The sequence below is a fragment of the Arachis ipaensis genome, chromosome B4 (assembly GCF_059453495.1).
Source record: "Arachis ipaensis isolate K30076 ecotype BB chromosome B4, ASM5945349v1, whole genome shotgun sequence".
In the NCBI taxonomy this organism is placed as follows: domain Eukaryota; kingdom Viridiplantae; phylum Streptophyta; class Magnoliopsida; order Fabales; family Fabaceae; genus Arachis; species Arachis ipaensis.
The window spans coordinates 38762771-38785932 of record NC_142439.1 but is presented as its reverse complement, the minus strand read 5'-3'; the positions used below and the strand labels follow the sequence as shown (position 1 = coordinate 38785932).

The window sequence follows — 23162 nt, the reverse complement described above, 5'->3', positions numbered from 1 at the left end:
GATTTTTGCTCAGGTCCCTCAATTTCAGCCAGAAAATACCTGAAATCACAGAAAAACACACAAACTCATAGTAAAGTCCAGAAATATGATTTTTATTTAAAAACTAATAAAAACATAATGAAAACTAACTAAAATATACTAACAACATACTAAAAACAATACCAAAAAGTGTATAAATTATCCACTCATCATAAACAAAAGCTTAATCCTTGAAGCAAAAAAAAAATAACAAAAAAAATAAGATTAAGGTCCAAGGCTCTGAGCTTCAATGACTAGGGAGGTCTGACATGATTAAAAGCTCAAAGAGTTGTTTTCTTAATTATATGCTTGTGGTATTCTTGTTTCAAGTAACCTTTGAGACAGAATATTTAGAGTCATGACCAAATAAATTTAGCAGAGTACGCCGAAGGCTTTGAGCACCACTGTCTGGAAGTAACTGAAAAAGAAAAAAAATCAGAATTTAGAAAGAGTTCCCCAGTCAAGTGCTCGTGGTGTTTCTGTGTCAAGTAAAGCTTGAGACAAAATATTTAAAGTCATGGCTAGGCTCAAGGTGCAAAGCACAAAAGAAAATAGAATTAAAGTAAATTTTTTTGTGTTCAAGGATTAACTGGAGTATAAAGATTAGAGTATTCATAATATGATCCGAATTCCAATTCCGAATGACACTGACATTCCTCTTATTCAATGGAGAGTAAAATGCCAAAACTGTTCAGAGTTACAATGAAAAAACCCCATTTTAAGAATAGACTTGAGTATGAATAAACTTTCACTTCTCATGCAAATTCACATTTTAATCATGCACTTATTTCGGTTGCTTGAGGACAAGCAACAATTCAAGTTTAGTGTTGTGATGCGTGAGCATCTTATCTATATATTCCTTGTGAATTTGCACTTGAATTGCCAAGTTTAATCAAAATTTAAATATCTTTTAGCCACTATGAATGCTACTTTGAGTTGTGTACAATTCTATTTATTTCAGGTAGTATTTGGATGGATTTGATGGAGTTTTGTAGCAGAAAAGGGAGAAAGCGAATGATGTTGTCAATCCTGACCTACTTGCACTCAAACAAAAATAACTTGAGCTACAGATATCCAATTGACGTGATTCTAGAGGCGTTGAAAAGATAACTTTCAGGAATTTTCAACGATATATAATAGTGCATACTTCTTCTCCAGCAACCTCTGCCTCCTCCACGTTGAACTTGGCCCCTGCTAAATTCAGCGTGAAACTTGAAAGCTCCCAGGGAAGCACGCGCCACATCCCATGCTGAACTTGGAAAAAGCCAAGTTCAGCATGGACTCAAAGGGAAACAAGCAAAACATTGTTGCCTCCTCCACGCTGAACTTGGGAATTTCCAAGTTCAGCGTGGATCCGAATGCCCCAAGTGGTCCCCAAGCACTCATACAAAGCTGCACTGAAATTAATTAATTTTGATTTAATTTTTATTTTATTTATAATTAGGAAAAGATATTATTTAATTTTTAGAAAATATATTTTACATTAATTAGGATTAGATATAAAAGAGAAAAGAATCAACCCTTCAGGTTCATCTCTTCTCTTCTACCTCATTCTGCAATTTACAGTTTACTAGAATCCTTATTTTCTCTCTGAACCATGAGCAACTAAACCTCCATTGTTAAGGTTAGGAGCTCTGTCTATTGTATGGATTGATACTATTATTTTTCTATTTTAATTCATGTATTGATTTATATTTTAAGAATTGTTTTTGTTCTTTATCTTATGAATTTGGGTGGAACGGAAATATGACCCTTGTTCTAATTGAGTTCTTGTATAACTTGGAAAAAATCTTTACTTGAACAACAGCTTGAAAACATATTCTCCAAAATTTCTAATTATCTGGACTTAACGGGATACGTGACATATAATCCTCTTATATTTGGGTAATTAGAATTTCTGTGGCATATAAACTAGAATTGAACTTCACCCTCTAATTGGAATTAAGTGACCAAGGAATTGGCGGTTGATGAATTTTAGAGGAGACTAAACAAGTCTAAGGAATTAGGGTTTAGTCACATATAGTTTGCCATGAATTAAATCTTGCATGATTAAAATAGTTAGTAAGAAAAGTCAATCCAGAAAATAGATAACTCAGAAACCTTAACTGTTTTCTCCATATATTTCACAACCCGTTTACTGCTTGCTGTTTTAATTTGGAATTACTGTTTAATGCTTTTGAATACCAAAACACTCTTTTCTATTTATCTAACTAAGTAAATCACTTAACCATTGTTTCTTTGTCCATCAATCCTCGTGGGATCGACCCTTACTCACCCGAGGTATTACTTGGTACGACCCGGTGCACTTGCCGGTTAGTTTGTGGTTATAATTTCTGCACCAATATAACCATAAGGTGATATATTAGAGATCACAAAGGGTCCCGTCCATCGTGACTTTAGCTTCCCTCGGAAGAGCTTGAGTTTGGAATTGAAGAGTAAAACCATCTGGCCAGACTCGAAGACTCTAGAAGAGATCTTTTTATCGTGCCTTTTCTTGGCCCTTTCCTTGTAAGTTTTAGCATTGTTAAATGCAGCTTGTCAAAATTCATCCAATTCATTTAGTTGGAGCAACTTTTTTTCTCCTACAGCCTTGGCATCAAAGTTGAGGAATCTGGTTGCCCAGTAAGCTCTTTGTTCCAGTTTCACTGGTAAATGACATGCCTTGCCATAGACCAGCTGGTAGGGCGACATTCCAATAGGGGTCTTGAAAGTTGTTCTATATGCCCAAAGGGCATCGTCGAGCTTTCTTGCCCAGCTCTTACTGAAGGCTCCCACTGTTCTCTCTAGGGTTCTTTTGAGTTCTCTATTGGAGACTTCGGCTTGTCCATTTGTCTACAGATGGTAGGGGTTGCCACTTTGTGGCGAACGCCATAATGGTGCAGGATGGATTCGAGTTGTTTATTACAGAAATGACTGCCTCCATCACTAATCAGTGTCCTTGGGACGCCGAATTTGCTGAAAATGTATTTTTAGAGGAATTTCATCACCACTCGAGTGTCATTAGTGGGTGATGCAATTGCTTCAATCCATTTAGACACATAGTCTACTGCCACAAGGATGTAGGTGTTTGAGAATGACGGTGAAAACGGTCCCATGAAGTCTATTCCCCATACAGCAAACACCTCAATTTCCAAGATTCCTTGTTGAGGCATCTCATGATTGTGAGGGAGGTTTCCAGCCCGTTGACAACTATCACAGTTGCGGACAAACTTCTGGGAGTCCTTGAAGAGCGTTGGCCAGTAAAAGCCGCTTTGGAGGACCTTGGTGGCAGTTCGCTCACCTCCAAAATGACCCCCCATAATCTGAGCCATGGCAATGCTATAGGATTTGCTATGCTTCCTCCTCAGATACACAACGGCAGATTATACCGTCCGAGCACCTTTTGAAAAGATATGGTTTGTCCCACAAGTAGTACTTAGCATCATGAATGAGTTTCCGATCTTGCTGTCTATTGTATTCCTTGGGAATGAATCTTATCGCCTTGTAATTTGCAATGTCTACAAACCAAGGAAGCTTGCAGATTGCAAAGAGTCGTTCATCAAGGAGAGTCTCAGATATCTCGGTAGTGGAAGAGGACATCCCTGCTACAGGTTCAATCCAGGATAAGTGGTCAGCTTCCTAATTTTCTGATCCTTTCTTGTCCCTGATCTCTACGGCAAACTCTTGCAGGAGTAACACCCATCTTATCAATCTTGGTTTAGAGTCCTACTTGGAAAGAAGGTACTTGAGAGCAGCATGGTTAGTATAGATAATGACATTAGAGCCTATTAAATAGGATCTGAACTTGTCAATGGCATAGACCACCGCAAGTAACTCCTTCTCTGTAGTGGTGTAGTTCTTTTGTGCGTCATTTAAAATGCGACTGGCGTAATAAATGATGTGCAAGAGCTTATCATGTCTCTGTCCGAGGATTGCACCTATTGCATAATCACTGGCATCACACATCAGTTCGAATCGTAGGTCCCAGTTAGGTGCAGAGATAAGCTTTGCTTTCAGAGTCTCAAAAGCATGCATGGAATCTTTATCAAAAACAAAAAGAATGTTAGTGGCTAATAGATTGCACAGGGGTTTTGAAATTTTGGAGAGGTCTTTTATAAACTTCCTATAAAAGACTGCATGTCCTAAGAAGCTTCTGATTGCTTTAACATTAGTGGGTGGTGGTAGTCGTTCAATTACTTCCACCTTGGCCTGATCGACCTCTATTCCTTTGTTCGAAATCCGATGTCCAAGAACAATGCCTTCAATCACCATGAAGTGGCACTTATCCCAATTTAAAACCAGGTTAGTTTCTTGGCATCGTTTCAGAACTAGGGCGAGATGGTTAAGGAAGGAATCAAAGGAATCGCCAAAAACAGAGAAATCATCCATGAATACCTCAAGGAATTTCTCAACCATGTCTGAGAAAATGAAGAGCATACACCTCTGAAAGGTTGTAGGTGTATTACAGAGGTCGAATGGCATTCTTCTGTAAGCAAACAAGCCATATGGGCATGTGAATGCTGTTTTCTCCTGATCCTGAGGGACTACTGCAATTTGATTGTAGCCTGAATAGTCATCCAGGAAGTAGTAGAAAGTATGCCCAGCCAGTCTCTCCAGCATCTGGTCTATGAATGGTAGGAGAAATGATCCTTTCTTGTGGTGTTGTTGAGTCTTCCATAATCAATACACATACGCCATCTTGTAACTGTTCTTGTAGGAATCAGTTTGTTCTTCTCATTGTGGATCACTGTCATCCCGCCTTTCTTGGGCATAACTTGGACGAGGCTTATGGTGCACGAATCCCCACACTTTCGTATAGCTGTACCAGCAAGTGCACTGGGTCATCCAAGTAATACCTGAGCGAGTCAAGGTCAATCCCATGAGGATTGTGGTCTAAAGCAAGCAATGGTTATCTTGCAGGTCTTAGTCAGGCGGAATCAGAAGGTTGTTGGATAATTAATAGTAATGTTGTATATAGAGTTGGTTGAAGTATGATGATCATGAAACTATGAAAGCAAAAGGGTTAGAAAATACTAATAGGAATAGAGTTGAGATTTGGAGTTGCTTTACCTTTCTGAATTAACTCTAGTACTACTGCTCTCCTTGCTTGTGAGTGATTTCTTCAATGGCAGACTGTGTGTGATTGGCACTGGTTTGAGCAGCTGCCAATACTCCTCCGGATCTGAACCCCATGTTTAGTGTGAATCCATCTCTACTTGAGGGTGAAGCGCGTTAGCTTCTAGCCTCTACCACAGAGACCCTAATCTCTCCATAAATCAGCTGAACTTATGTCTCGAGAAGTCCCCAACGAAGTCATGGATTAGCCGTCTGAGAGACGTGTATTCAAGCTGGTGGTTCATCATTGTCCGATGAAAGATGCACTCTAAATCCATGTAGAATGTGATAACCTTATGCCAGTTTAACGCATTCATAGTGATGAAGAACGAATACACATCTTAGAATTAATCAAACACAGATCGAAGAGAAACAGTAATACTTTTATTAATTCATAGGACTCAGCAGGGCTCCTCCCCTCAACCTAGAAGGTTTAGAAACTCATACTGAAAAGATAATACAATGGAAAAACATGAATAATGCTGAAAAGTATGCGTGATTGATGTAAAATACACTTTAAATACTAAACAGATGACTAGTAAGGGTAAAATAGTCTATTTAGTGCTAAAATCCACTTTTGGGGCCTACTTTGTGAGTGTTTGGACTGAGCTTTGATGAAATCCACGTGCTTAGGCTTCCTGGGGTGTGGAACACCCACTAGGGGGTCCTCTATGGGCCTTTGTACATTGGGCTCTGCTCTTTGGGCGCTGGACACTTGGAAGGAGGCAGGACGCTGGCGTTGGACGCCAGTTTTGGGCCTTCTAATCTAAAGCAAAGTATGGACTATTATATATTGCTGGAAAGCTCTAAAAGTCAGCTTTCCACAATTATTATGAGCGCTCCATTTAGACCTCTGTAGCTCCAAAAAAGCTCTTCCAAATGCAGGCAGGTCAGATCTGGACAGCATCTGTAGTGCTTTCTCTGTCTCTGAATCAGACTTCTGCTCCAGCTCCTCAAATTCAGCCAGAAAATACCTGAAATTGCCCAAAAACACAAAAACTCATAGTAGTATCCAAAAATGTGAATTTAACACTAAACCTATAAAAACTTAATACAAACTAAACAAAAACTACTAAAAACTATATAAAAGTGATGCCAAAAAGCGTATAAAATATCCGCTCATCAGCTTACCCAGGGGCTGTCTGAAATGGGATAGATATCCCAGCCTCCCACAGTTTTATGACTTCTTTTTGGACTACTTCCTTCATGGCCGGATTCAATCGCCTCTGTGGTTGCACCATTGGTTTGGCATCTTCCTCGAGCCTGATCTTGTGCATGCACTGGGTTGGACTAATTCCTTTTAAGTCACTTATAGTCCACCCAATAGCTGTTCTATGGGTCTTCAACACTTGAATCAGTGCTTGTTCTTCTTGCGGCTCTAAAGCTGAGCTTATGATCACTGGATAAATGGCACCATCTCCTAGAAACACGTATTTCAAGGATGATAGTAATGGCTTGAGCTCGAGTTTGGGAGGTCCATCCTCCACTTTAGGAGCTTTTAATTATTCCTCCTATTCTTCTGGTGCCTCTATGTCAGGCGTGTTAACAATGGCCAAATTGCATAGGTTTAGATTTTCTCACTAAAAATAGAATTAGCGTTGTAAGTATAGTCCTAACCCGACAATTGACCATCAATCAAATGTTATCACAATTCAAACCAAATATAAACCGAGAGTATTTAACTTCTGGGTCGTCTTCCTTAGGAGTTGCAATGAAATGTCATGTTATTGGCTATGGGATATTTCTGGGGTTTTGGTTTAAAGAGACAAGAAAAGTAAATGGCAAGAAAGTAAATGAACATACAAGAAGACTCTTGGTGAGAATTGGGGAATTAAGGATTCATATCCTAGTTATGGACCATAAACATGGCAATTGTGTGGAATTAATCACAATTAGTCTATCCTACTTGAGAATTAGTCAAAAGGGCATAATTGATTCTAATCCCTAAGTCCTAGTCAACACTATGGGTCACTTAGAGTCAAGGAAAACCAAACCAATTAACAATCCTCACACAATACAGAATGGACATCCACAACTCAATTCCACCCAAACACCCAATTTCTCAACCAAGAGTGTGAAAAGCTAAACATGCAAGAAACTAAAAATCAAAGCAATAAAAGTCAAAGCAATTAAACTTCAAATGCAAGAAACCTCTTGGCAAGTAATTGAGAACTAAGATTACCTATCCTAGCCATTGACCACAAACACATGATGATTATGAAGAGTTAATCCTTCTTAGTCAACCTTACATCGAAGATAAGTCAAATAGGCATAGTTGATTTCAATCCCTAAGTCCTAAGTCAACACTATTGGGTCACTTAATGTCAAGGGAGACCAAATCAACTAACTACTCTAATATATCAAACAAGAATAGACATCAATGACTCAAGGATCACCAAAGTCATCAAATTCAAACCAAGAGTGAGGAAAAACTAAGTAAAGACTAAACCAAGCATTTTATCAAATACTTGGTGTGCATGAAAATAAAATAATATTAAAATACATTAAAAATAAAATCTAACTACCAAAAGCAAGAAAATGATAACAACAACTAAAAGAAGCATTAAATGAACATAAAACATAAATTGCATTAATTGTAAATTAAAATCACAAAGAGGGTTCATAACATGAAAATGACAAGATAAAGGAAAGAACAAAGGAAATGAAGAAGAACAAAGATGTAATAAAAATAAATGACAAGGAAAAGTAAATGAAAACAAGAATTAAAAGTAGAAATTATAAGAAATTAAACTAAGAAAGTCTAGTTCTAGAGAGAAGGGGGAGCTTCTCTCTCTAGAAAAAAACCTACATTATGCTAAACTAAAACTAATTTCCCCCCTCCCTTCACATGGATTGAGGCCTTCTTTGATATAGGAAGAATTAGCTTCAGAAAGTCTAAAAACTGGGCTCTAGAGGCCTAGAAATCACCCCCAGCGATTTCCATTAAGTGAGTCACGTGTTGGTACGTGTGCATACGCACAGGTGTGTACGTACGCACACATGCTGATTTTCTTCTTGTGCACACGCACAGGATGTTGTGCGCATGCACACATGGCTGTGTGGTTCTTGTGCGTACACACAGGGGTTGTGCGCACGCACACTCCAATATGTGCTTCTGCTTTGTTTTCTTCATGTTTTCTCCCAATTTCATGCTCTTCTTCCACTCTTATCAAGCCATTCCAACCTAATACACCTGAAATCACTCATCAAAACCATCAAGGCATCGAATGGGATAAAAGTGGGATAAAAGTTATTAAATTAAGCATAAAATAGCATGTTTTCACAATTAGGCTCAATTTAGGGAGAGAACACAAAAGTATGCTATTTGGATGAATAAATGTGGGTTCAAGTGATGAAATCCACTCAAATCAAACCAAAATATATCGTCAAATATGGATTCATCACGTGTCATCCCCCAGGATGTCATCCAGCTCCTCCTCGAGTCTCTCAATTGCATGTACCTCTTCCACCAGGGGGTCGATAATATCAATCCTCATACATTCCTCTGGGGTGTCAGGGTACTGCATAGCTTTGACAGCATTGAGTACGTATTGGTCCTCATTGACTCTCAGTGTCACTTCCCCTTTTTGCACATCAATGAAGGTTCTTCTTGTAGCCAGAAAGAATGATGGAAATATTCTTGTGTTCTTCCATATTCAACACTACAAAGTCTGTGGGGAATGCAAAGGTCCAACCCTTACAATCATGTCTTCAACTACCCCTGAGGGGAACTTGATGGAGCCATCAGCAAGCTGAAGGCAGATGCGGATGGGCTTCACTTCTTGAGTCCCAAGATTCCTTAGTAGTGATAAGGGCATCAGATTGATCCTTGCTCCAAGATCACATAGGGATTTCCTTGTGTAACCATCTCCGAGAGTACAGGGTATCACAAAGCTCCCAAGGTCTTGAAGTTTCTCTGGTAGGGTTCTTTGGATGACTACACTATATTCTTCAGTGAGGAGGACAGTCTCTACTTCCCTTCAATCCTTCTTGTGGCTAAATATATCCTTCATGAACTTGGCATAGGAGGGTATTTTTTCAAGGGCTTTTGCAAATGGGATCTTGATCTCTACGGTTTTGAGGTAATCCGCAAACCTAGCAAATTTCTTGTCCTTTTCAGCTTGACAGAATTTTTGAGGATATGGCATCCTGGTCCTGTACTCAGGTGTACTGAGTGGTGTAGGGTGAGTATCCATGGTGCCAGACTGAGGATTACCAGCTTGCTTAGGATAGATGTTCCCTGAACTGGGACGTGCTTGGCCTCCCCTATCTGGGCGTTCAACTCCAACATAACCCCCTTTTGGGCGTTGGATGCCCTTGTTACCCCTCCCCCTGGGAGTTTAGCGCCCTTGCTAGTGCCAAGGGTTGCTCTATTTTCATCTTCTGACGTTTTTCCTTTCCCTTGCTTCTTACTGTTCTGAGACTGGGTAGTCAGGGATCTTCCACTCCTCAGTTGAATAGTTTGACATTCTTCTCTTATCTGGTTGGACAAATGCTGTTCAGCCTGGTTCAACCGTGCCTCTATGTTCTTGTTAGAGGCCCGGGTCTCTTGTAACACTTCTTGCAGACTTAGCAACTATTGTGTGAGAGAGTGTAGCTGCTGTGTCAATGATTCACTTTGTTTTGGAGGGTCTGATTTAGTGGACACTGCCTTGACCTCTCCTTTCATTGCAGTCTCACTAGATGAGTATAGGTGCTGGTTGCTGGCCACTGTCTCAATGAGTTCTTGAGCTTCTTCGATTGTCTTTCTCATGTGGATTGAACCACCCACAGAATGATCTAGGAACATCTTAGCCCTATCTGTGAGTTCGTAATAAAAGATGTCTAGCTTTATCCATTCTGAGAATATTTTTGTGGGGCATTTCTGTAGCATCATTCTGTATCTCCCCCAGGCATCATGAAGAAACTCATTCTCTTCTTGTCTGAAGCCTTGAATGTCCAGCCTTAGTTGGGTTAGCTTCTTTGGGGGGAAGTATTGGTTCAAGAATTTGTCCACCGGCTTATCCCATGTTTTCAAGTTCAATTTGGGTTGAGTATCCAGCCATCTCTTTGCTTGGCCTTTTACAACAAATGGGAAGAGTATGAGTCTGTAGAGATCCTGGTATACTCCTCCGGTTCGTACTGTGTCAGAAATTTGCAAGAAGTTTGCAAGGAACTCTGTAGGTTCTTCTTGCAAAAGTCCCTGAAACTGACAGTTTTGCTGTACTAGGATAATTAGCTGTGGGTTGAGCTCAAAATTGGCAGCTCTAATAAGTGGTATGCAAATACTTCTTCCATAGAAGTCAGGAGTGGGGGCTATATAGGACCCCAAAGTTCTCCTTGGTTGTGCACTCTCAAGTGGTTCCATAATGAATTTTTGTTGTTCCTACTTACACAAACAAGAAGCAAAGCAAAGAAAATGTGGGGACCTCTATGTCACAGTATAGAGAGCTCCCAGTGAAATGTCCTAAAGAGATATGAAATAAATTAAAGTGATATTGCTAAAGATGAAAAATTCAAAATAGAAATACTAGAATCAATCTAAATTTTTGAATTTTTAGACTTAGAAAGGAAAGGAGTTTCAAAACGTTTTTTTTTTTTTTTTGAAATTTGAAAAGGAAACAAGCTAAAGGGACACCAAACTTAGAACTTTTGAAATCAAACTAATCCTAATTTCGAAAAAGTGGAGAGAGAAAAACACTACCAGACACCAAACTTAAAAATTTTGAATTCAAACAATAGAAAATACCTAAAAAATCAAATAAAGAGAAAGGAAACAAGAACAATTTCCAAAAATCAAAAGAAAGATAATCAAACAAAAACAAATAAATAAAAAAATACCTGATCTAAGCAGTAGGACAAACGGTAGTTTTTCAATCTCGAACAATCCCCAGCAACGGCATCAAAAACTTAGTGCGCAAAAATGTAACTCGTACAACTGAACCGGCAAGTGCACCGAGTCGTCCAAGTAATACCTTAGGTGAGCGAGGGTCGAATCCCACGAGGATTGTCGGATTGAGCAAGCTGTGGTTATCCTACAGATCTTAGTCAGGCGAATAGAAAGTTGATTGTTATTGTTGTAGGTGCATAAACAAAACAATAATGAAAGCAATAATGAATTAACGTAGAAACAATAGTGAGAAAACAGTTAAGGCCTCGGAGGTGCTTATTCTTCCAGATTGATACTTCTTACTGACTACTTTAACGATGAGTGATTCATTCAACGGCAAGACTGTAAGTGATTAAGCCATGGTTCGTGGTCATTAATCTCCTCAGATCTAAACTAAACGCTCGAATAGGTCAGTCAATCTGGTAGAGGGTGAAGCACACACAATTTATTCTCTGATGATCCTACTCAAAACACCACAAACAAGGTCGGATCTTCCGGATCGGAGAATGACGCTCTATGATTCTAGCCTTGGAGCCACAGGAACCTCAATTACCCTGACTAATGAGATTTCATGTCACATATACCAATTAGCCCAAGTAACTTGTTGGAACCTGTGATGTACTCTCAAGTTGTAGCTCAATACTATCCGGATCAGGACTCGTAAAGAACTCATGTAGAACAAGGGGTCATACTGTCGTTCCACCCCAGATTCATAAATATGAAGAACGAAAATACACCATAAAATAGAATCAAACATATATTAAGGTAGAAAGGTAATAATATTAATCCATAGAAATGAGCAGAGCTCATATCCTTAACCTAGGAGGTTTAGCCGCTTATACTTTACAGAAAATATAGTTCTGAGAAGTGGTATGCGAAATTGTTACTCAGGTCGTGAATTGTTGTTCGAAATCTAAACATATCTTCACAACTTCTCATAACTTACTAGCAAGTGCACTGGGTCGTCCAAGTAATAAACCTTACGTGAGTAAGGGTCGATCCCACGGAGATTGTTGGTATGAAGCAAGCTATGGTCACCTTGTAAATCTCAGTCAGGCGAATATAAAATGGTTATGGAGTTTTCGAAATTAATTAATAAAAGAGGGATAGAAATACTTATGTAAATCATTAGTGAGAATTTCAGAAAAGCGCATAGAGATGCTTTCGTTCCTCTGAACCTCTGCTTTCCTGCTGTCTTCATCCAATTATGCTTACTCCTTTCCATGGCTGGCTTTATGTAAGGATGTCACCGGTGCCACTGGCTACTTTCAATCCTCTCGGGAAAATGGTCCAAATGCTCTGTCACAGCACGGCTAATTGTCTGGAGGCATCACCCTTGTCGTTGGTTGCATCCTATTCCTCTATGTGAAAATGGTCCGATGCGCTGTCACTGCATGGCTAATTATCTTGGAGGTTCTCGATCATACTGGAATAGGATTTACTATCCTTTTGCGTCTGTCACTACGCCCAGCACTCGCGAGTTTGGAGTTCGTCACAGTCATTCAATCCCAGAGTCCTACTCGAAATACCACGGACAAGGTTTAGACTTTCCGGACTCTCATGAATGCCGCCATCAATCTAGCTTGTACCACGAAGATTCTGATTAAGAGATCTAAGAGATACTCATTCAATCTAATGTAGAACGGAAGTGGTTATCAGGCACGCGTTCATAGGGAATGATGATGATTGTCACGTTCATCACATTCAGGTTGAAGTGCGAATGAATATCTTAGAAGTGAAATAAGATGAATTGAATAGAAAACAGTAGTACTTTGCATTAATCTTTGAGGAACAGCAGAGCTCCACACCTTAATCTATGGAGTGCAGAAACTCTACCGTTTGAAAATACATAAGTGAAAGGTCCAGACATGGCCGAATGGCCAGCCCCCAAAACGAGATCACAGGATCAAAATACAATCCAGGATCCAGGATGTCTAATACAATAGTAAAAAGTTCTATTTATAATAAACTAGCTACTAGGGTTTACAGAAGTAAGTAATTGATGCATAAATCCACTTCCGGGGCCCACTTGGTGTGTGCTTGGGCTGAACTTGAATACTACACGTGCAAAGGCTCTTTCTGGAGTTGAACGCCAGGTTGTAACGTATTTCTGGCGTTCAACTCTGGTTTGTGACTTGTTTCTGGCGTTTAACTCCAGACAGCAGCGTAGAACTGGCGTTCAACGCCCTTTTACGTCATCTAAACTCGGCCAAAGTATGGACTATTATACATTGCTAGAAAGCCCTAGATGTCTACTTTCCAACGCAATTATAAGCGTGCCATTTTGAGTTTTGTAGCTCCAGAAAATCCACTTTGAGTGCAGGGAGATCAGAATCCAACAGCATCAGCAGTCCTTCTTCAACCTCTGAATCTGATTTTTGCTCAAGTCCCTCAATTTCAGCCAGAAAATACCTGAAATCACAGAAAAATACACAAACTCATAGTAAAGTCCAAAAATGTGAATTTAACATAAAAACTAATGAAAACATCCCTAAAAGTAACTAGATCCTACTAAAAACATACTAAAAACAATGCCAAAAAGCATATAAATTATCCGCTCATCACAACACCAAACTTAAATTGTTGCTTGTCCCCAAGCACCTGAAAATCAAATAGGATAAAAAGAAGAGAATATACTATAAATTCCAAACTATCAATGAAACATAGCTCCAATCAAATGAGCGGGACTTATAGCTTTTTGCCTCTTGAATAGTTTTGGCATCTCACTTTATTCATTGAAGTTCAGAATGATTGGCTTCTATAGGAACTCAGAGTTTAGATAGTGTTATTGACTCTCCTAGTTCAGTATGATGATTCTTGAACACAGCTATTTTATGAGTCTTGGCCGTGACCCTAAGCACTTTGTTTTCCAGTATTACCACCGGATACATAAATGCCACAGACACATAATTGGGTGAACCTTTTCAGATTGTGACTTAGCTTTGCTAAAGTCCCCAATTAGAGGTATCCAGGGTTCTTAAGCACACTCTTCTTTTGCTTTGGACCTTGACTTTAACCGCTCAGTCTCAAGTTTTCACTTGACACCTACACGCCACAAGCACATGGTTAGGGACAGCTTGGTTTAGCCGCTTAGGCCAGGATTGTATTCCTTTAGGCCCTCCTATCCACTGATGCTCAAAGCCTTGGGATCCTTTTTATTTACTCTTGCCTTTTGGTTTTAAGGGTTATTGGCTTTTTGCTCTTGCCTCTTGGTTTTAAGAGCTTTTGGCTTTTTCTGCTTGCTTTTTCTTTTTCTTTCAATTTTTTTTTCGCCTATTTTTTTTTTCTGCAAGCTTTGTTCTTTGCTGCTTTTTCTTGCTTCAAGAATCATTTTTTATGATTTTTCAGATTATCAAATAACATGTCTCCTTGTCATCATTCTTTCAAGAGCCAACATATTTAACATTCTTAAACAACAACTTCAAAAGACATATGCACTGTTCAAGCATTCATTCAGAAAACAAGAAGCATTGTCACCACATCAATATAATTAAACTAAGTTCAAGGATAAATTCGAAACTCATGTACTTCTTGTTCTTTTGAATTAAAACAGTTTTTATTTAAGAGAGGTGATGGATTCATAGGACATTCATAACTTTAAGACATAGTTACTAACTACTACTGATCATGTAATGAAGACACAAACATAGATAAGCACATAACATAGAAAACGAAAAACAGAAGAAATAAGAACAAGGAATGAATCCACCTTAGTGATGGTGGCGTTTCCTTCTTGAGGAACCAATGATGTCCTTGAGCTCTTCTATATCTCTTCCTTGTCTTTGTTGCTCCTCCCTCATTGCTTTTTGATCTTCTCTTATTTCATGAAGGATGATGGAGTGCTCTTGATGTTCCACCCTTAATTGTCCCATGTTGGAGCTTAGTTCTCCTAGGGAGGTGTTGATTTGCTCCCAATAGTTTTGTGGAGGAAAATGCATTTGAGGCATCTCCGGGATCTCATGGTGATGAGCTTCATGCGCCTCTTGAGCTCCATGAATGGGCTCTCTTGCTTGCTCCATCTTTTTCTTAGTGATGGGCTTGTCCTCTTTAATGAGGATATCTCCCTCTATGTCAATCCCAGCCGAATTGCATAGGTGGCAAATGAGGTGAGGAAAGGCTAACCTTGCCATAGTGGAGGACTTGTCAGCCACCTTGTAGAGTTCTTGAGGTATAATCTCATGAACTTCCACCTCTTCTCTAATCATGATGCTATGGATCATGATGGCCCGGTCTATAGTAACTTCGGACCGGTTGCTAGTGGGAATGATTGAGCATTGAATGAACTCCAACCATCCTCTAGCTACAGGCTTAAGGTCCAGTCTTCTTAGTTGAACCAGTTTGCCTTTTGAGTCAATCTTCCATTGAGCTCCTTCTACACATATGTCCATGAGGACTTGGTCCAACCTTTGATCAAAGTTGACTCTCCTTGTGTAGGGGCGTGCGTTCTCTTCCATGTTTGGCAAGTTGAACGCCAACCTCACATTTTTCGGACTAAAATCTAAGTATTTCCCCCGAACCATGGTGAGATAATTCTTTGGGTTCGGGTTCTTACTTTGATCATGGTTCCTAGTGATCCATGCATTAGCATAGATCTCTTGAACCATTAGGATGCCGACTTGTTGGATGGGGTTTGTTAGAACTTCCCAACCTCTTCTTTGAATTTCATGTCGGATCTCCGGATACTCATTTCTTTTGAGTTTGAAAGGGACCTCGGGGATCACCTTCTTCTTGGCCACAACATCATAGAAGTGGTCTTGATGGGCTTTGGAGATGAACCTTTCCATCTCCCATGACTCGGAGGTGGAAGCTTTTGTCTTCCCTTTCCCTTTTCTAGAGGATTCTCTGGTCTTAGGTGCCATCAATGGTAATGGAAAAACAAAAAGCTTATGCTTTTACCATACCAAACTTAGAATTTTGCTCGCCCTCGAGCAAGAGAAGAAAGAATAGATGAAGAAGAAGAAGAAGTGGAGGAGAGGGAGAAGGGGTTGTGTTTCGGCTAAGAAGAGAAGAGAGGGTTGTGTTGTGTGAAAATGAGGAGGAATGGAAGGCTTTATATAGGGAAGGGAGGGGGGTTTATGTTCGGCCATTTAGGGTGGGTTTGGGTGGGAAATTGATTTTGAATTTTGAAGGTAGGTGGAGTTTATGAGGTAGGTTTATGGGGAAGAGTGGATGGATGTGAGTGGTGAAGAGGTGATGGAAAAGAGAGATTGAGGTGATTGGTGAAGGGTTTTGGGGAAGAGTGTTTATGGGATTGTGTGGTGAGAAGAAGTGAGTGGAGGTAGGTGGGGATCCTGTGGGGTCCACAGATCCTGAGGTGATCCTATGGGGTCCATAGATCCTGAGGTGTTCAAGGATTTACAACCTTACACCAATTTAGGCATGTAAAATGCCCTTGCACACAACTCTGGGCGTTCAGCGCCAGGTTGGTGCTTGTTCTGGGCGTTGAACGCCCATTTGTAGCCTATTTCTGGCGTTGAACGCCAGAACCATGCTTGTTCTGGGCGTTCAGCGCCAGCTCTCCTCCAAGGTACATTTCTGGCATTCAAACGCCCAGATGCTGCCCATTTCTGGCGTTCAGCGCCAGAACCATGCTCTGTTCTGGCGTTGAACGCCCAAAACATGCTTCTTACTGGCGTTTAAACGCCAGTAAGGTCTTCCTCCAGGGTGTGATTTTTCTTCTACTGTTTTTGATTCCGTTTTCAATTTTTATATTTATTTTGTGACTCCACATGATCATGAACCTATAAAGACATATAACTAAGAAAAATATAGTTAGATAAATAAAAAAATGGGTTGCCTCCCAATAAGCGCTTCTTTAATGTCAATAGCTTGACAGTGGGCTCTCATGGAGCCTCACAGATGTGCAGAGCTTTGTTGAGACCTCCCAACACCAAACTTAGAGTTTGGATGTGGGGGTTTGACACCAAACTTAGAAGTTGGTTGTGGCCTCCCAACACCAAACTTAGAGTTTGACTGTGGGGGCTTTGGTTGACTCTGCTTTGAGAGAAGCTTTTTCTGCTTCCTCTCTATGGATGCAGAGAGAGATCCTTGAGTTGTAAACACAAGGTTGTCCTCATTTATTTGAAGGATCAATTCTCCTCTGTCCACATCAATCACAGCTCTTGCTGTGGCTAGGAAAGGTCTTCCTAGGATGATGGATTCATCCTCTTCCTTTCCAGTATCCAGGACTATGAAATCAGCAGGGATGTAAAGGCCTTCAACCTTTACTAACACGTCCTCTACTTGTCCATAAGCCTGTTTTCTTGAGTTGTCTGCCATCTCTAATGAGATTTTAGCAGCTTGTACCCCATAGATTCCCAGTTTCTCTATTACAGAGAGGGGCATAAGGTTTATCCCTGAACCAAGGTCACACAGAGCCTTAAAGATCATGGTGCCTATAGTACAAGGTATTATGAACTTTCCAGGATCCTGTCTCTTCTGAGGCAATGTCAGTTGATCCAGATCACTTAGTTCATTGGTGAACAAAAGAGGTTCATCTTCCCAAGTTTCAATGCCAAATAATTTGGCATTCAGCTTCATGATTGCACCAAGGAACTTGGCAGCTTGCTCTTCAGTAACATCTTCATTCTCTTCAGAAGAGGAATACTCATCAGAGCTCATGAAAGGCACAAGGAGGTTCAATGGAATCTCTATGGTCTCTAGATGAGCCTCAGAGTCCTTTGGTTCCTCAGAGAGAAGCTCCTTATTGATCACTGGACGTCCCAAGAGGTCTTTCTCCTTGGGATTCACGTCCTCTCCTTCCCTTACAGGTTCGGCCATGGTGCTTATGTCAATGGCCTTGCACTCTCCTTTTGGATTCTCTTCTGTATTGCTTGGGAGAGTACTAGGAGGGATTTCAGTGATCCTTTTACTCAGCTGGCCCACTTGTGCTTCCAAATTTCTAATGGAAGACCTTGTTTCATTCATGAAACTCACAGTGGCCTTAGATAGATCAAAGACTAAGTTTGCTAAATTAGAGGTATTTTGTTCAGAGTTCTCTGTCTGTTGCTGAGTGGATGATGGAAAAGGTTTATTATTGTTAAACCTGTTTCTTCCACCATTATTAAAGCCTTGTTGAGGCCTTTGATCCTTCCATGAGAGATTTGGATGATTTCTCCATGATGGATTATAGGTGTTTCCATATGGTTCACCCATGTAATTTACCTCTGCTATTGCAGGGTTCTCAAGATCATAAGCTTCTTCTTCATAAGAAGCCTCTTGAGTACTGTTGGATGCAGCTTGCATTCCATTCAGACTCTGAGAAATCATATTGACTTGCTGAGTCAATATTTTGTTCTGAGCCAATATGGCATTCAGAGTATCAATTTCAAGAACTCTCTTCTTCATAGGCGTCCCATTATTTATAGGATTCCTCTCAGAAGTGTACATGAACTGGTTATTAACAACCATGTCAATGAGTTCTTGAGCTTCTGCAGGCGTTTTCTTTAGGTGAATGGATCCACCTGCAGAAGTATCCAATGACATCTTTGATAGCTCAGATAAACCATCATAGAATATATCCAGGATGGTCCATTCTGAAAGCATGTCAGAAGGACACTGTTTGTATCTTTCCCAAGCTTCATAGAGGGATTCACCTTCTTTTTGTCTGAAGGTTTGAACATCCACTCTAAGCTTGCTCAGCTTTTGAGGAGGAAAAAACTTGGCTAAGAAAGCCGTGACCAGCTTATCCCAAGAGTTCAGGCTATCTCTGGGTTGAGAATCCAACCACACTCTAGCTCTGTCTCTTACAGCAAAAGGGAAAAGCATGAGCCTGTAGACTTCAGGATCTACTCCATTAGTCTTAACAGTATCACAGATCTGCAAGAATTCAGTTAAGAACTGAAAAGGATCTTCAGATGGAAGTCCATGAAACTTGCAGTTCTGCTGCATCAGAGAAACTAGCTGAGGTTTCAGCTCAAAATTGTTTGCTCCAATGGTAGGAATGGAGATGCTTCTTCCATGTAAATTGGAATTTGGTGCAGTAAAGTCACCAAGCATCCTCCTTGCATTATTATTATTTTCGGCTGCCATCTCCTCTTCCTGTTCGAAAATTTCTGAAAGGTTATCTCTGGATTGTTGTAATTTAGCTTCTCTTAGTTTTCTCTTCAAAGTCCTTTCAGGTTCTGGATCTGCTTCAACAAGAATATTCTTGTCCTTGCTCCTGCTCATATGACAAAGAAGAGGGCACAGAAAAAATAATAATAATAATAATAATAGGGATCCTTTATATCACAGTATAGAGGTCCCTGTGTGAGTAGAAGAAAAGAAGAAGAAAAAATTCGAACACATATGGAAGAGGGGTTCAAATTTGGTGAGTGATGTGAGGAAGAGATGTTAGTAGATGAATAAATAATTAGAATGAGATGAGAGAGGGAGAATTTTCGAAAATTATTTTTGAAAAAGAGTTAGTGATTTTTGAAAATAGTTTTTGAAAAAGGTTAGTAATTTTTCGAAAATTAAAATCAAAAATTAAAATAATTAGTTAATTAAAAAGAAATTTTGAAAAAGAGGGGAGATATTTTCGAAAATTAGAGAAAGTTAGTTAGGTGGTTTTGAAAAAGATAAGAAACAAACAAAAAGTTAGTTAGTTAGTTGAAACAAATTTGAAAATCAATTTTGAAAAGATGAGAAGATAAGAAGTTAGAAAAGATATTTTAAAATCAAATTTTTGAAAAAGATAAGATAAGAAGATATTTTTGAAAAGATATGATTGAATTTAGTTTTGAAAAAGATTTGATTTTTAAAATCACAATTAATGACTTGATTCACAAGAAATCACAAGATATGATTCTAGAACTCAAAGTTTGAATCTTTCTTAACAAGTAAGTAACAAACTTGAAATTTTTGAATCAAAACATTAATTGATGATGTTATTTTCGAAAATTATGAGATAAAATTAAGAAAAAGATTTTTGAAAAAGATTTTTTAGAATTTTCGAAAATAACTAAGAAAGAAGAAAAAGATTTGATTTTTGAAAAAGATTTTGAAAAAGATAAGATTTTTAAAATTGAAAATTTGATTTGACTCATAAAAGCAACTAGATTTTAAAAATTTTTGAAAAAGTCAAATCTAATTTTCGAATTTATGAGAGAGAAAAAGGGAAAGATATTTTTTTATTTTTGAAATTTTTATGATGAGAGAGAAAAATTAAAACACCATTTTCATGTTTTTCTCTTTTATTTCTGGATCAAAACAAGGAATGCATGCAAGAACACTATGAATGTCAAGATGAACACCAAGAACACTTTGAAGATCATGATGAACATCAAGAACTTATTTTTGAAAAATTTTTAATGCAAAGAAAATATGCAAGACACCAAACTTAGAATTCTTTAATGCTTAGGTATAAAGAATTTAGGAATGCATATGAAAAACAAGAAAAGACACAAAACATGCAAATGCAAAGATCAAACAAGAAGACTTACCAAGAACAACTTGAAGATCATGAAGAACACTATGAATGCATGAATTTTTTTTCGAAAAATGCAAGATGAACATGCAATTGACACCAAACTTATAACATGACTCAAGACTCAAACAAGAAACACAAAAAAAAATATTTTTGATTTTTATGATTTTCTAATTTTTTTGTATTTTTTTTTCAAAAATTATAATGAAAAATAAGGATTCCAAAATTTTTTTTAATATGAATTCCAGGAATCTTATGCTTTTTTGTCTAAAGCTCCAATCAAAGGGTCAGGCATGACTTAATAGCCAGCCAAGCTTTAGTATGTAAATCAGGAACAGCAGCATGTGGATTAGCAACAACTAGCTTGCTCTTGATAACAAATTGGAAGCCTTAGTCCAAATAAATTTAGACATGGCTTTACAGCCAGCCAGGCTTCACATGCTTCATGAAACACTAGAATTCATTCTTAAAAAATTCTGAAGAAAAATATATTTTTGAAAACATTTTTTTTTTCAAAAACAAAGGAGAAATTTTTGAAAAATTTTTGAAAATAATTTTTTTTTGTGAAAAGAAAACGAAAAGAAAGTTACCTAATCTGAGCAACAAGATGAACCGTCAGTTGTCCAAACTCGAACAATCCCCGGCAACAGCGCCAAAAACTTGGTATGCGAAATTGTTACTCAGGTTGTGAATTGTTGTTCGAAATCTAAACATATCTTCACAACTTCGCATAACTTACCAGCAAGTGCACTGGGTCGTCCAAGTAATAAACCTTACGTGAGTAAGGGTCGATCCCACGGAGATTGTTGGTATGAAGCAAGCTATGGTCACCTTGTAAATCTCAGTCAGGCGGATATAAAATGGTTATGGAGTTTTCGAAATTAATTAATAAAAGAGGGATAGAAATACTTATGTAAATCATTAGTGAGAATTTCAGATAAGCGCATAGAGATGCTTTCGTTCCTCTGAACCTCTGCTTTCCTGCTGTCTTCATCCAATTATGCTTACTCCTTTCCATGGCTGGCTTTATGTAAGGATGTCACCGGTGCCACTGGCTACTTTCAATCCTCTCGGGAAAATGGTCCAAATGCTCTGTCACAGCACGGCTAATTGTCTGGAGGCATCACCCTTGTCGTTGGTTGCATCCTATTCCTCTCTGTGAAAATGGTCCGATGCGCTGTCACTGCATGGCTAATCATCTTGGAGGTTCTCGATCATACTGGAATAGGATTTACTATCCTTTTGCGTCTGTCACTACGCCCAGCACTCGCGAGTTTGGAGTTCGTCACAGTCATTCAATCCCAGAGTCCTACTCGAAATACCACGGACAAGGTTTAGACTTTCCGGACTCTCATGAATGCCGCCATCAATCTAGCTTGTACCACGAAGATTCTGATTAAGAGATCTAAGAGATACTCATTCAATCTAATGTAGAACGGAAGTGGTTGTCAGGCACGCGTTCATAGGGAATGATGATGATTGTCACGTTCATCACATTCAGGTTGAAGTGCGAATGAATATCTTAGAAGTGAAATAAGATGAATTGAATAGAAAACAGTAGTACTTTGCATTAATCTTTGAGGAACAGCAGAGCTCCACACCTTAATCTATGGAGTGCAGAAACTCTACCGTTTGAAAATACATAAGTGAAAGGTCCAGACATGGCCGAATGGCCAGCCCCCAAAACGAGATCACAGGATCAAAATACAATCCAGGATCCAGGATGTCTAATACAATAGTAAAAAGTTCTATTTATAATAAACTAGCTACTAGGGTTTACAGAAGTAAGTAATTGATGCATAAATTCACTTCTGGGGCCCACTTGGTGTGTGCTTGGGCTGAGCTTGAATACTACACGTGCAGAGGCTCTTTCTGGAGTTGAACGCTAGGTTGTAACGTATTTCTGGCGTTCAACTCTGGTTTGTGACTTGTTTCTGGCGTTTAACTCCAGACAGCAGCGTAGAACTGGCGTTCAATGCCCTTTTACGTCATCTAAACTCGGCCAAAGTATGAACTATTATACATTGCTGGAAAGCCCTGGATGTCTACTTTCCAACGCAATTAGAAGCGCGCCATTTTGAGTTCTGTAGCTCCAGAAAATCTACTTTGAGTGCAGGGAGGTCAGAATCCAACAGCATCAGCAGTCCTTCTTCAACCTCTGAATCTGATTTTGCTCAAGTCCCTCAATTTCAGCCAGAAAATACCTGAAATCACAGAAAAACACACAAACTCATAGTAAAGTCCAGAAATATGAATTTAACATAAAAACTAATGAAAACATCCCTAAAAGTAACTAGATCCTACTAAAAACATACTAAAAACAATGCCAAAAAGCGTATAAATTATCCGCTCATCAAGAAGCAAAAGATCAAAAAGTCCTTTTCAAAGGTGATCTTCCTTCTATTTATACTATTAACTAGACCTAAAAAGTCATTAATAATAATTAGAAATTACAAAAATGAAATAATCTAAGCTAAATGTGCAAAAATCCACTTCTGGGCTCATTTGGTGAGTGTTTGGGTTGAGCTTGGCGTCCAACTTAGAGGAGTGGGCATTGAACGCCCACTAGGGGATATCCACCCAGCCTTGATGCTCCCTTGGGGGCGTTGAACGGCAGTCTTGGGCGTTCAACACTAGCTCTGGTCCTCTTGGGGCGTTGAACGCCAGAAAGAGGGTAAATTGGGCGTTCAACACCCAGTTTGGGCAATCATTTCCAAATAAAGGTATAGACTATTATATATTACTTTCTGAAAGTTAGCTTTCTAATGCCAT

At 39.1% G+C, this 23162-nt stretch overlaps 2 protein-coding genes across 2 annotated transcripts; both read right to left on the bottom strand.

The window, feature by feature from the left end:
* Positions 1-2556: 2556 nt before the first annotated feature.
* LOC148567246 (uncharacterized) lies at positions 2557-3329 on the bottom strand. Its single transcript, XM_088484544.1, has 2 exons — positions 3006-3329; positions 2557-2850 (listed from the first exon to the last, which is right to left on the bottom strand). The coding sequence occupies exons 1-2, from the start codon at positions 3327-3329 to the stop codon at positions 2557-2559; spliced, it is 618 nt and encodes a 205-aa protein (XP_088340670.1).
* Positions 3330-8513: 5184 nt separating this feature from the next.
* On the bottom strand, positions 8514-9308 carry LOC107636394 (uncharacterized). Its single transcript, XM_016339910.1, has 3 exons — positions 9130-9308; positions 8814-9039; positions 8514-8759 (listed from the first exon to the last, which is right to left on the bottom strand). Exons 1-3 carry the CDS (start codon positions 9306-9308, stop codon positions 8514-8516), a joined length of 651 nt encoding a protein of 216 aa, XP_016195396.1.
* Positions 9309-23162: the final 13854 nt, after the last annotated feature.